This window comes from Onychomys torridus, chromosome 7 (assembly GCF_903995425.1).
Source record: "Onychomys torridus chromosome 7, mOncTor1.1, whole genome shotgun sequence".
Taxonomy (NCBI): Eukaryota; Metazoa; Chordata; class Mammalia; order Rodentia; family Cricetidae; genus Onychomys; species Onychomys torridus.
In genome coordinates, this window is record NC_050449.1 from 16,013,936 (window position 1) to 16,026,865 (window position 12,930).

Genomic DNA, 12,930 nt, shown 5'->3' on the forward strand with positions numbered 1-12,930 from the left:
AAATATCAAAACAGCTAGGCTAGGAGTGCTGGTGCATAGGTGCAATTTTAGCACTGGGGAGGCTGAGGCAGGAGAACCCGGAGGTAAGGGCAGCCTGGACCACACAAAACACTGTTTTACAAAACAAAACAAGTATTGAGATGGACGTGCAGCTCAGGCCAGGCTCTTCACTTGCAGTTCCTGTCCCTTAGCCTTCCCAGTTCTGTGTATATAGATGCCTTGGGTGTTTGTGCCACATGTGAGTGTGCAGGAGCGTATGTGTGGGTCAACTTATCTAGGGAAAAAACCTCATATGGCCAGGCCCGTGTGTAAATGCCTTTACTAGCTGAGCTCCCTAGCTGGCTGGCTCATTTTAAAAAATTACTTGCTTTTTAAAGTTAAGCTTGAAAATTTTTGTATGTGTATGTATATGGGTGTTTTGCCTGTGTGTACACACACACACACACACACACACACACACACACACACACACATACATATGGGTGTGTCTGTGTATATACCATATACCACATGTATGCCTGGTATCCTTAGAAGGATCTGATTCTCTAGAACTGGAATTAGTGATGGTTGTGAACTGCCCTGTAGGCGCTGGGAATTGAACCTGGATTTTCTGGAAGAGTGGCCAGGGCTCTGAACTACTGAGTCATCTTTCCACGCACGGTTCTCCTTTTATTTTATTATTTTTTTTTTTTGGTTTTTCGAGACACGGTTTCTCTGTGTAGCTTTGGTGTCTGTCCTGGATGTCTCTCTCTCTAGACCAAGGTGGTCTTGAACTCACAGACATCCTCCTGGCTCTGCCTCCTGAGTGCTGGGATTAAAGGCATTCGCCACCGCTGCCCAGCTCATTCTCTTTTAAAATGTGGTTTGTTCTTTCATCAGACTGACTATATACACAATCCATGTTTACTTGTTTGTTTTTTTCCAAGACAGTAGCCCTGGCTGTCCTGGAACTTGATTTGTAGAGCAGGCTGGTCTTGAACTCAGAGATCTACCTTCTACTGTCTCCTGAGTGTTGGGATTAAATGTGTGTGCCACCACTGCCTGTCTACAATCCATGTTTTTTACCACCCCAAAGAAACACCCCTTCCCTTCCCAGGCTGGGGGAGATATACAAGGATGCATAGGGTGGAATCCAGAGCTCTCGAGTAACTCAACCTTCAGCATAGTGTTAACAGAAAAAGTGAGACTTGCCGGGCTAGAGAGATGGCTCAGTGGTTAAGAGCACTGACTGTTCTTCCAGAGGTCCTGAGTTCAATTCCCAGTACCCACATCCATCTGCAATGAGATCTGGTGTCCTCTTCTTTAAGTATACAGAAGTATATGGTGCTCTTAACCACTGAGCCATCTCTCCAGCCCCTAAATAAGTCTTAAAAAAAAAAGTGAGACTTACCTCCTCAGGTTGTTTAGACAGCCCAGCAGGTAAAGATGTTTGTAGCCAAACCTAATAACCTGAGTTCAATTCCCAAAATCCACATGGCTTTGGGAGGTGAGAATCAACTCCTGAAAATTGTCCTCTGTTTTCTGAGACCATGCCATGCCCAAATGCACACACACACACACACAGAAATAAATGTAAAGAAAATCTAAAGTAAAACATAACTAAAAATAATCATTTCTGAAATGATTTCCTTTTATTTGGGGTTCAGCCAAGACTGAGTGGAAAAGGGGGAAGCCAGAGAGTGGGTGACCCCCACAGGTGGACTCTGGACCTGAGGCCTGACTCTCCAACTGGGATCGCTGCCAGCAAGGCAGGCTGGGTGCCTTCTTCCGAGGTGCTCTACTCTCTACCTATTCTCCTCTGGAGAAACTGAGGCAAAACTAACTTGGCTAGGTAAGAAGAGCTCACAGTTCCTGAGTTGGGTTTAGGTGGGAGTCCTGAGATACCCCACATCTGCCACACAACCTCTTGGGCTGGACGCTTTTCCTTGGAACCAGCCAGCAACTGGAACAACGCGTGCCGTATTTCTTGTACCTGGAGATGGGAGTGAGGGAGTAGGGTATAAGAAACCACCATTTAGGATGCAGTGGGGGGCTAGGAACCACCAGGAGGAAATCACTTTCCTCAAAAGGTAGCTGTTTTCCTTAGCTCCCACACTAGCCGAGTCCAGTTTGATCGCCCCACCCCACCGGGTTGAGAACCTGATGCCACAGGCATTGCAGAGAGGGGTCCCGTCTTCAGCATCTCTCCAGAGTGGAGTCCTTTGAGTCCTACAAGAAGCACAGCGCCGAGGCCCTGGAGAGTCAGAGGTCAAAAGGCACAGGTCAAAGGCCAGAAGTCAATCTCAGAGGCCTTTGTCGGTAGAGAATTCCAGGGATGGTCTCTGCTCAGGCTTCAGTAGCTCAGGGTCTGTCTTGGGTATTGGCAGATAGAGACAGGAGGAGAGCTGGGCACTGGGACAGATGGTGAGTCAGATGGTGAGTCTCTGCTGAGGAGGAAGCTGGGGGTGGGGGTGACTCAGCCTTGGGGGGGCTCCTCTGAGCAGGTCTAAATGAGGAATTGGGATGAAGAAGGGGCACGGAGAAAGACAGAGGATGTGAAATGGCACCCTCAAGATATTCCTAGCTCACGTGTCTTTGTATCTCACCGAGGGCCTCGTTGCCTCCTGAACTGACAAGGGCCTTGGAAGGGCTTGCAGGGAGCCTTTGTAAACAACTTCTTCCAGGCAAGCTGCAAAAAGGACAAGACGTGGCATTGGGGGCGTCTGGAAGTGGTCCTCAAAATGACTACTTCCCAGGGCCTCACAAGCCCAGGAAAACGTCACCATTGACTGTTTCTAGCCTTCTCTGCCTTCTTTTAAAAGCGAAGAATTTTATATACTTATTTATAGATATATTAAATTATAATAAAATAAATTTAAAAGTAAAGTAACATTGTCACAGGAAAAATAAAAATTAACAAATTCTCTCTTTACTCCCCCCCATCCCCCAAGACAGGGTTTCTCTGTATAACTGACCTGGCTGTCCTGGGACTTGTAGACTAGGCTGGCTTGGAACTCACAGAGATCCCCCTGCCTCTGCCTCCCGAGTGCAGGGATTAAAGGCATGCACCACCACTGCCCAGCCTGTCTTTACTTTTGAGACAAGGTCTTAGTAAGCTGCCCTGCTTCAGCCTCCAGTGTGGCTTTGATGGCAGGCCTGCACTGTCTCTTGGGTCTCTCCATGGGAGGCCTTGCCTTCTTGTGGGGGTGGGGTGGGGTGTGGGGTGAGGGGGAGGCTGCAGGGGCAGGAGGAGAGAAGAGGGGGATCTTTGGTTGGTGTGTAAAATGAATGAAAAAAAATTTTTTTTCCCTCCTTTTCTGGAGCTGAGGACCGAACCCAGGGCCTTGCGCTTGCTATGCAAGCGCTCTACCACTGAGCTAAATCCCCAACCCCGAAAAAATTTTCTTAAAAAAAAAAAAAAAAAAAGGGTCTCTCTATATAGCCAAGGCTGGCCTCCTGAGGACTGGGGCTGCTGGTGTGTGGCATCATGCCATCATGCCTGGCTGGAGAGAATGGCCTAGGGTTTTGTGCATGCTAGGCAAGTACTCTACACACTGAGCCACAGCCCCAAACTAAGATTCATTGTCAAGGTTAACAGGCACGCCTCAGGAGGCGTCTGACGTCAGGCTTTGTATCCCACTAGTAGCAATAAAATAATTAATACTGTATTAGTCAGTTATATTACATTCCTGTAATTCCAGTCTTAAGGGGCTGAGGGTGCAGGATGGTAGAATTCTGGGCCAGCCTAGTCTATATGAGACCTTGTCTCAAAAATTAAAAGGGGGGAAAAAAACCCGAAACCAAGTAAATGAATGAAAATTAGCTGGATGTGGTGGTGCTCACAGATAGTCCCAGCTCTACAGTAGCGGCCTGCAGGATTAGAAGCCAGCCTGGGCTATGTGAAAACAGGGCCTTTGAAGTAGCTAAGTAAAGGGGCTTGCTGCCCAGCCTGATAACACACACACACACACACACACACACACACACCACACAGGTCATAGCACATGTATGTGTACTCCCTAAATAAATAAACGTAATAAAAATAAAATTTTTGCATGAGGATGTGTGTGTAGGTTCTAAGCAAGCACAAACAATAAGTCTTTTTTAGTCCTTTTTTTCCCCCTTCAAAACAGGGTTTCTCTGTAGCTTTGGAGCCTGTCCTGGAACTCACTCTGTAGACCAGGCTGGCCTCGAACTCACAGAGATCCACCTGACTCTGCCTCCTGAGTACTGGGATTAAAGGCGTGCGCCACCACCACCTGGTGCCTTTTTTAGTCTTTATTATATCTGTGTGCATGCGTGCACACCACAGTGCATGTCAGCATGTATGTGCTGGAGGTCAGAGGACAGCTTTTGAAAGTCAGCTAGCTCTCTTCTTCCACATTGGTCCTAGGGATGGAACTCAGGCTTTCAGGCTTGGCTACAGGCCTCTTTACCCATGGAGCCATCCACTACCCTGGATCTGTGTATTTTTAAGTCTTCAGCCAGGCTAGCCAACTCAAGATCCTTTGACTTCAGCATCTTGGGTGCTAGGATTACAAACTTTTCTGTTTGGGGTGTGTTTCTGTTTTTAAAGTGGTTTTGTTTGTTTGTTTTTCCAGACAGGGTTTTTCTGTGGAGCCCAGGCTGTCCTGGAACTCTCTTTGTAGACCAGGTTGGCCTAAAACTCAGAGATCTGTCTGCTTCTGCCACCCAAGTGTTGGGATTAAAGGCTATTTTTAATTTTTTTCTTTATTTACTTGATGCTTGCTTGCATGAGTTATATGCACCAAATGTGGGCCGGAGCCCAGGGAGGCAGAGTCCACCAGAACAGGAGCTGCAGGCAGCTGTGAGCTGTAAAGGGGGTGCTAGGGATGGAACCGAGGTCCACCACCTCTGCAGAGCAATAAGCAATCTTAATCGCTGAGCCCTCTCTGCAGGCCCAAGGTGTTGGGTTTTGTTTTCTGAGCCAGGGTCCAGCTCTGTAGCCAGGCTGGTTTTAAATATGTGTTTCCCTTCTTTCCCAACATGCTCATTTATATATGGCTCCCAGCCTCTCATTCTGTCTTGAGACAGTCTCATTAAATTGCACAAGCTGATGACCTTGAGCTCACTTGTAGCTCAGGTTGGCTTTGAACTTTCCATGTCTTTCCCCAGTCTCCCAAGTACCTTAGATGACAGGCCTCTACTACCAGCCCTGGCCTGTAAGTGTACTGTTATTATACTTAGGCATACATTATCATGGCCGAGAGTCCCTACCTGTAGGTGGGTACAATCTGGAGGCTAGAGTCCGGCTGTATCTGAAACTCCAGAGTTACCCCCTCGAACCTGGGGTCCACTTTCTCAATACCCATTTGGGGGTTCGGCTGCTTCCGTGGTCTTCTCTGGAGTGAGGCCGGGGAAGCAGCGCTGGAAGGTTCCGGGTTGGGGCATTGTGTGCTCTTGGGATTTCTGGCCATATTTAGGGGATCTGACATCCCAATGACCATCAGCTCCCAGCACGGCCCCAGGGCCTGGGTGGCCAGCGAAGGGGACCCCGGTGGCCCGTTTTCTTTCTCTTGGAGGTAAGGCAATGCTGTGCTGACCGAGTCCTGGCACGAAGGCCACAGAGACCTGGGGATAAGAAGCAGTAAGGCGTGGCTGCCCCTTTCCTGGGATTTGATAGGTATGGAGGGCTGGGTGGAGCGCCCAGCTGGGGCCTCTCCTTTGGTAGTAACCCTGTGCTCCACCTGGAGCCAGAATCTTGGGTTATTAGGTTTAAAAGTTGCAAAAATAATTGTTAGCAGAGACTGAATACCCCCGTGGCTGGCTATCAGCTACCATCAGCCACCCCCATCACTAACAAAGCAGGGACCCCCCACCACTAACAAAGCAAGGACCCACCCTAGGCAATCTGCTAAATGCAGGCTGCTGTCGGTAGCAACCATTAATCACCCCATCGACTTTTGTTTGTTAGGAGGTTACCCTCATCACCCCACGGATGACTCTTCATTGGCACCTCCTGGGGTCACACAGCCACAGCAGGGTGGGAGGGATAGAAATCACCTGTCCCTCTCTCTATCTAGAGGACAAACCTTGTTCCGTGCCAGTAACTAAGGGTGGGGGGAGCCGGGGATCGTGACCCCAACATCTCTGGGCCTGGCGAGGCGTTAGTTGGGATGGGCGGTGGAGGAGTCTCGCCCCACGCACCTGCCATTGGGAGTGAGGCATCTCAGGGCTCCAGGCTCCCGCGCGGGGGGTCGGCTCTTACGGAGCGACTCGGTGTCCAGACAAGGTGGCGCCAGAAGTTCCTGCCGGCGGCGCGTCAAGTCACGGGCCGGTGCCGCCTCCATGCCCACTGTGGGGCCAGCAGCAAAACCTCTGCCCCGCTCCCCCTGGGGATAAACCCGAGTATGGGGGAGGTGATGACGATGGGCGCCACCTGGGCGGAGCCGGCCGGCGCAGGTCACGTGGGGGCGCTGTTTGCACCTGGGAGCACTTTTTGCAGTGGCTGCTAGGAGCCTCAGCTGTGTGGCTCGTGATCGGGAAGGTCCCCCTGGGTGACCCTCTCTTTGCTATCTTCTGATCACTTAGCACCTCCTTGAAGGTCAAGGGGCGCTGGGGATCCCTTCTCTGCGGCTGGGGCGGAGCCTGGCCACGCAGGCGCATCCCCAGGAAGAACGATATCGCGGGTGCTGTCAGGCGGGGTGCAGGCACACCCAGGGCCCCTGCACTCGTGGCTGAACAGACCAGGCCCCCAAAGACACGAAACATGCCGCAGATGTGTATGACTTTTATTGCAGCTCTGGTTTGAGTCCATCCCTAATTTATAGTTCGATTCTCCCTGGTGGACCGACACACCCAAGATGGAGACCCATTCCCCCTCAGGGCCCAGACAACGGCTGTCCCCAGCAGCGGCTCTGGTCTCACACTGTGCTTCCAACTTCTCTTTCCCTGCCAGTCCGTGCTCTGGGGCCGGAAGCATGGCTGTTCAGTTCAGTGGCCCTGGTTGGTCCAGTGGCCTCCTCTCAGTGAGGCTTGGGGATGTGGCCATCCACGTAGAAGTTCCTGGTGACCTTGGGAAGAGCAAACTCCACTCCTTCCAGCTCAGGGGTCAGCACAATCTGGCAGCCCAGTCTCGAGTTCTCCTGGAGCAGCGGGGCCATGTCCAACATATCGTCTTCCCTGGGACAAAGGGCAGTGGTCAGGATGGTGTGGGGCCTAAGGTAGCTGGGGTCAGATGCCTGCAGTGTAGCTGGGGGCTGCCCACTCACCTCTCCTCGGGAGGAGGTAGGAGATCCAGGTGGGCCTCACTCACATACACATGGCAGGTGGAACATGCCAGGGAGGCTTCGCAGGCCCCTGGGGACAGGAAGGGAAAGGGACAGCCTTAATGAAGAGTAAGCTCCACCTCAGCTCCCTAGCTCCATCCTTCTCAGAGCTGAGAAGATTTTTAAGTGGTCTGTAGGCTTTTTGTTTGTTTGAGCAGGCTCATGTAGCCCAGGATAGCCTTAGACGCAGTTGTGAACCACTGTGTCACACTGACTCGCTACACTAACTTCCCTCCCACCTCAGGCCCTGTACTCCTGTACCCAGGGCCTAGCAGGTTCTCTACTCTGCTTAGCTACATTCATTCATGGCTTCAACTCAAGTGCTTCTCAACCCCCACTTGCCTTTCTTCACTTTCTTGTGGCATTTATCACCATGAAACTTAGAACAACAAGAGTGGTCCACACTGTTACACCCCAGTCTTTTAAAACTCTTTCTAGGCCGGGTTTGAATTCCAGCACCTGTCTCGAAAAACCAAACCAAGCCAACAAAAATCTTGTTATTGCCATGTGTGCTGGGGTGGGGGCGCTTGCTCAGCATCTGCACAGCAACAGAGGGCAGTTCTGGAGAGTTAGTCTCTCCACCCACCTTTACCCGGTCCTGAGGATTGAAAAGGTCGTCAGCCTTCTGCTTCGAGTGCCTTGACCCACTGAACCACCTCCTCATCCTCCCAAATTGGTAATTTTTGAGACAAGACTCTTGCTAAGTTATCCAGGCTGGGTTTGAATCTAAACAGGCACTGAACTTCCCTTTTTTTGGGGTGAGGGAGTTTTTTTTTTTTCAGAGCTGAGGATCGAACCCAGGGCCTTGCGCTTGGTAGGCAAGCACTGTACCACTGAGCTAAATCCCCAACCTCTGGTTTTTGTTTTTTTGAGACAGGGTTTCTCTGTGTAGCCTTGGCTGTCCTGGAACTTGCTCTGTGGACCAGGCTGATCCACCAGCCTCTGCCTCCAAGTGCTGAAGGGACTAAAGGCGTGCTCCACCACACCCAGCCCTTGAAAACTTTTAAACATTTCTCTGTGTGTGGGAATGTGCACACCACAGTCCACAGGGAAAGGTCGGAGGACAACCTGAGTTGTCATAGGGACTGAATTAAGGCCATAGGCTTGGTGGCAAGGAGTCATGGTGCCAGCCCAGATCCTGAGCTTTCCACTCTTCTAGCTCAGCATCCCAAGCAGTTAGGACTAAAGGCCTGAGCCACCAGGTCTCACTTGTTTTGTTTACACTGGGTCTATGTTGTCCAGGTTGGTCTTGAACTCCTAGACTCAAGTGGTCTTAATGCTCAGCTTCTGAAGCAGTGGAGACCACAAGAATGCCCACCATTGCCCAGGTAATCTATAGCCACCTTTTTATCCGAGGGTTGGCCAGCTGTCTCTTCATCTATCCTCATCTCTGCAATGTATTAAATATGTTCATTCTCAGAGCAAGCAGTTGAGAGCAATGCAAAATCACCCTTTTATAAAGAAGAAATAAAAGTCTTAGTAATGGGCTTCCAGCTCACACAGCTGGTGAGGCACCAGAGACATGCATGGCCTCCTTGCTTCTGGAAACTCTGTTCTGCACAGCAGCTGCTGAACTCACCATCAACCTCACAACATCTTTATCGATTGTTATTGGTTTCTGGTTTGTTTTGTTTCTGGTTTGTTTTGAGAAAAAGTCTCACTGTGTAGCCCTGGCTGTCCTGGAACTTGCTATGTAGACCAGGCTGTCCTCAAATCACAAGAGACCCACCTGCCTCTCCTGCCAAGTGCTGGTATCTAAGGTGTGTGCCACCAGTGCCCAGCCACGTGTGCCAGCTTTAGATTACGAGCTTTAGTCAGGGCCCCTATTCCATTAACCCAGTACAAACCCTTCTAACTGGTCTGTCAATGAAAACCTAACAGTTTCTTTATTCCTGCACTTACAATTCCTGTTAGGCTCAGGCTGGCATGGTGTGACAGAGGACCTGCCACTTTGATACACACAGTACACAGTATTCACACAATGACTCATCCCCCCCCCCCCCCCCAGAGTTTCTCTGTGTAGCTTTGGAGCCTGTCCTGGATCTCACTCTGTAGACCAAGCTGGACTCGAAATCACAAAGATTCACCTGGCTCTACCTCCCGAGTGCTGGGTTATTAAGGACTCTCAGTTTTTGAGATATAACTTTTCATAATTTGTCTTTTTATAATTTCATTATTTTTGAGGCAGGGACTCTTGCTAAGTTATCCAGGCTGGGTATGAATCTAAACAGACATTGTCTTTTTTGTTTGTTTTCGTTTTTTTTTTTTGAGAGGATCTCACTATATAGCTCTGGCTTTTCTGGAATTCACTATGTCGACCGGGCTGACCTTGAACTCAGAGATCTGCCTGCCTCTGACTCCTGAGCCTTGGAATTAAAAGCATGGGTCACTATACCAGGCTTCCTTTTTTGTTTGTTTGTTTGTTTTGGTTTGGTTTTGGTTTTTCGAGACAGTTTCTCTGTGTAGTTTTGGTGCCTGTCCTGGAACTCACTCTGTAGCCCAGGCTAGCCTTGAACTCAGAGATCCGCCTACCTCTGCCTCTCAAGTGCTGGGATTACAGGCGTGCGCCACCACCGCCCGGTGCTTCCTTTTTTTTTTAAAAAAAAAAAAGGACAGGATCTCACCAAAAATCCCTGGCTTGCCTGGAATGAACTCATTGGGTAAAGGGATTACTACGAAGCCTAAAGACCTGAGTTCAGTCCCTAGCGAGTCCCTCAGGTTGTCCTTTAACCTCTAGCGAAGCACACTCATGCACAGTAAATAAACAGTCAAGAAAATACCCACTGACATTCGAAAAAGAGCGGCATGACAGGACTAAAATGCCCCATTTTGAATCATGTTTTGCCACATGACTCTTGCTTCTGAACCCTACCTACCATCACACACAGTTTTCTTCTCTGCAAGGGGGAATTATCGCCTCATCTACTCACAAAGCTACCACAGGGGACTGGCACTCAACACACACTGAGGACCACAGGAGGCCACGGGTGATGTGAATGAGGCTCAGTGTGGGGCAGATGGCAGAGAGCACATGAAACAAGTCCCATGAGACCACCGACACACGGGCAGACATGGGCACGGGGCTAAAGTTGGGGTGAAAGGATGCCAGACAGTCAGGTCTGAAGAAAGAGGAGCCAGGCAATATTCGGGAAACACGGACACCGAGAACAGTAAGCTCAAAGGTCGGGGAATGATAGTACTGAGCTCTGCAGCCTGAAGAACAGCAAGAGAGCCAAGCGGGGCAGAGCAGAGGGACAGGGCCACACACCTATGATTCCAGCACCGAAGGGCAGGGCTCTGCCACTTCGACCTGCACAGAGATCCTGTCTCAATACCTACCACCTCTCCCCAAAGGCAGGCAGTGCCTGGGATAGAGAATTCAAGGGTCAAGCCGGGCGGTGGTGGCGCACACCTTTAATCCCAGCACTCAGGAGGCAGAGGCAGGTGGAGCTCTAAGAGTTCGAGGCCAGCCTGGTCTACAAAGTGAGATCCAGGCCAGCCTCCAAAGCTACAGAGAAACCCGGGGCACCAGCAAGAATCCACAAGCTACAAGAGAACCAATACTCCAGGAGCCTGTAGTGAATGCTCAGTAAGGGCTGCTCCAAGACTCTTCAGTTTAGTGTTAGATTTTTAATTGTAAGTGTTCATTTGTATGTCTGTGTTGTTGTGCATGAGCGTGCAGTGCCCACGGAGGTCAGGTGAGGGTATGAGCCCGAGGGCTGTTGTTACAGAAGGTGAACCGCCTGGCACAGAGTAGGTGGGAGAACAGAACAGAGGTCTTCTACAAGAGCCATATGCAGGCTTCAGCACTGAGCAGCAACTTCTCCAGCTGCATTATTTTCCCCATTTAAAAATGTATTATCCCTGTATACATGATGTGGGCGTACCTGCCACAGCCCTGAAGAGGAGTCAGCCTCTCTCCTACCTTCATGTAATGTAGATGTAACCGTCTTGTTAAATAAGAAACACAGAGCCAATTGCAGAGTTAAAAGCCAAGAGGTCAGAGCGATCGCTGAGTGCTGAAAACCTTCCCTGTCACTGCTCTCTTTCCTCTATGTAACTATGTTGAGTGGTTCTGAAGAATCCACTAATACCAACAATGTGGTCTCAGGGAAGTGAACTCTGGTCGGCAAGCTTGTGTAGAAGCCATCCTGCCAGCTCAAACACAGAGGTGGCTAAACAGTGGAGACAGTCTGTAATGCCAGAACTGCGAAAGCAGAGGCAGGCGGATGATCCAGTGGGTTTAAGGCTGAGTCACCGGGACTTTGTCTTAACCTTCTTCTCAGCACCCGAGAGGCTGAGAGGATCGCAAGAGGATCACTACAGTGAGTTTACGCTTAGCCTGGCTATGTAGCTAGCAAGTTCCAGAACAGCCTGAGTTACATAGAGTTTATCTCAGTTCTTCCCACCTCCCACCCATTCGGTGGTGTGGTAGCACATGCTTGTAGCCTCAGTACTCAGAAAGTGGAGGCAGGAGGATCACTGTAATGGGTTCCTGGCTAGCCTGAATTACATACTTAAGGTGCTGGACAGCCTGAGTTACAGCGTGAGACTGATTACCGACCCACTCACACCACACCAAAACAAAAATATTGTGTGTGGTGTTATGGTAGAGCACGCCTGTCTCACCAGCACTCGGGGTGTGGAGGTAGGAGGGCCAGAAGTTCCAAGCCATCCTGGGTTATATGAGACCCTATCTCAAAAATACAGAAAGTTGTAAAAAGGAATGGCAAGGGTCTCCCCGGTTCCCATGACCTACCTTCCAGGTCCACCCCGTGGCGCTGGGCCAGGTGAAGAACATTGTCCCCGACTCTACCCGTCACGGGGATCCGCCGACCAGAGCGGTCCACGAAGACCACGTTGACCCTGGGGACAGACAGGGTGCAGGCGCTGAGCCGAGGCGGGCCTGCGGCCGAGTGGCAGGGCGGGGCAGGGCGTGGCGTGGCGGGCACTCACGCGTCCCGGGGCAGCTCCGGGCCGTCCGCCTCGTCCTCGCCTCCGCGCCGCTCTCCTGGAAAACACAGCGGGTGAGGGGCTGCGGCCTCGCTGCCAGCCGCGGCCCGGCCCGGCCCTAGGTACCTGTCGTCCCGAGAGTCCTGGACGTCAGTGCCGCGTGCCCAGCCCAGGTACCCCAAGAACCCCCGGCGGCCCGTAACAGGACCCGGGCACTCACGCCGCGGGCCATGGAGGCGGCCATGCTAGGCCACGTGACCGGAAGGCCGAGCATGCTCAGTGTGTAGGCTGCGTCTGCGATCGCAGTGTTTGAGGTCAGAGGTGATGTACCAGGATTCAACCCGACTTCCGGCCTGGCCCTGTAGTTGGACCCCGACGCACCCCAACCCGCCTTGGGCTTTATTGGATGTGTTCTGCTCTTATGTATGAGCACCAGTGGATGTTGGGAACCGAACTCTGATGCTCCACAAGAGCAACAACAGGGACCAAGCTGATCCCTTTTGGACACGGGTTTCACTCTGTAGAGCAGGCTGGCCTTGAATTTAGAGATCATTTGCCTCTGCTGGAATCGAGGGCTATGTGCCAGCATGCCCTGGCTATAAACAAAAAAATTTTTTGTTTGAGACAGGTTCTCTCCATATACACTGAACCATTCTAGAATTTGCTATGCAGACCAGGAAGGCCTGGAACTTGGATATTCTTGCCTCTG

General features: G+C 50.9%; 2 protein-coding genes across 2 annotated transcripts; both read right to left on the bottom strand.

Annotated features, from left to right (window-relative positions):
• Nucleotides 1-1,634: 1,634 nt before the first annotated feature.
• On the bottom strand, nucleotides 1,635-6,659 carry Zglp1 (zinc finger GATA like protein 1). The gene is made up of 5 exons (XM_036191662.1): nucleotides 6,148-6,659; nucleotides 5,218-5,571; nucleotides 2,586-2,668; nucleotides 2,140-2,233; nucleotides 1,635-1,972 (listed from the first exon to the last, which is right to left on the bottom strand). The coding sequence occupies exons 1-5, from the start codon at nucleotides 6,288-6,290 to the stop codon at nucleotides 1,843-1,845; spliced, it is 804 nt and encodes a 267-aa protein (XP_036047555.1). The 5' UTR covers nucleotides 6,291-6,659; the 3' UTR covers nucleotides 1,635-1,842.
• Nucleotides 6,660-6,715: 56 nt separating this feature from the next.
• On the bottom strand, nucleotides 6,716-12,497 carry Fdx2 (ferredoxin 2). Its single transcript, XM_036191663.1, has 5 exons — nucleotides 12,348-12,497; nucleotides 12,225-12,279; nucleotides 12,028-12,134; nucleotides 7,212-7,299; nucleotides 6,716-7,122 (listed from the first exon to the last, which is right to left on the bottom strand). Exons 1-5 carry the CDS (start codon nucleotides 12,493-12,495, stop codon nucleotides 6,966-6,968), a joined length of 555 nt encoding a protein of 184 aa, XP_036047556.1. The 5' UTR covers nucleotides 12,496-12,497; the 3' UTR covers nucleotides 6,716-6,965.
• Between the last annotated feature and the right edge of the window lie 433 nt (nucleotides 12,498-12,930).

What these genes read in the sequence shown, in the direction of transcription:
- Fdx2 (XM_036191663.1), bottom strand. Translation starts at nt 12,495, where the DNA reads ATGCTCGGCCTTCCGGTCACGTGGCCTAGCATGGCCGCCTCCATGGCC. An exon ending in CCACGGGGTGGACCTGGAAG is followed by an intron (nt 7,300 to 12,027) that starts GTAGGTCATGGG and finishes TCCTGTCCCCAG; the next exon opens with GGGCCTGCGAAGCCTCCCTG. An exon ending in CTACCTCCTCCCGAGGAGAG is followed by an intron (nt 7,123 to 7,211) that starts GTGAGTGGGCAG and finishes CCTTTGTCCCAG; the next exon opens with GGAAGACGATATGTTGGACA.
- Zglp1 (XM_036191662.1), bottom strand. Translation starts at nt 6,290, where the DNA reads ATGGAGGCGGCACCGGCCCGTGACTTGACGCGCCGCCGGCAGGAACTT. An exon ending in TGCCTCACTCCCAATGGCAG is followed by an intron (nt 5,572 to 6,147) that starts GTGCGTGGGGCG and finishes TCTTATCCCCAG; the next exon opens with GTCTCTGTGGCCTTCGTGCC. An exon ending in TGCAATGCCTGTGGCATCAG is followed by an intron (nt 1,973 to 2,139) that starts GTTCTCAACCCG and finishes TCCCATCTCCAG; the next exon opens with GTACAAGAAATACGGCACGC.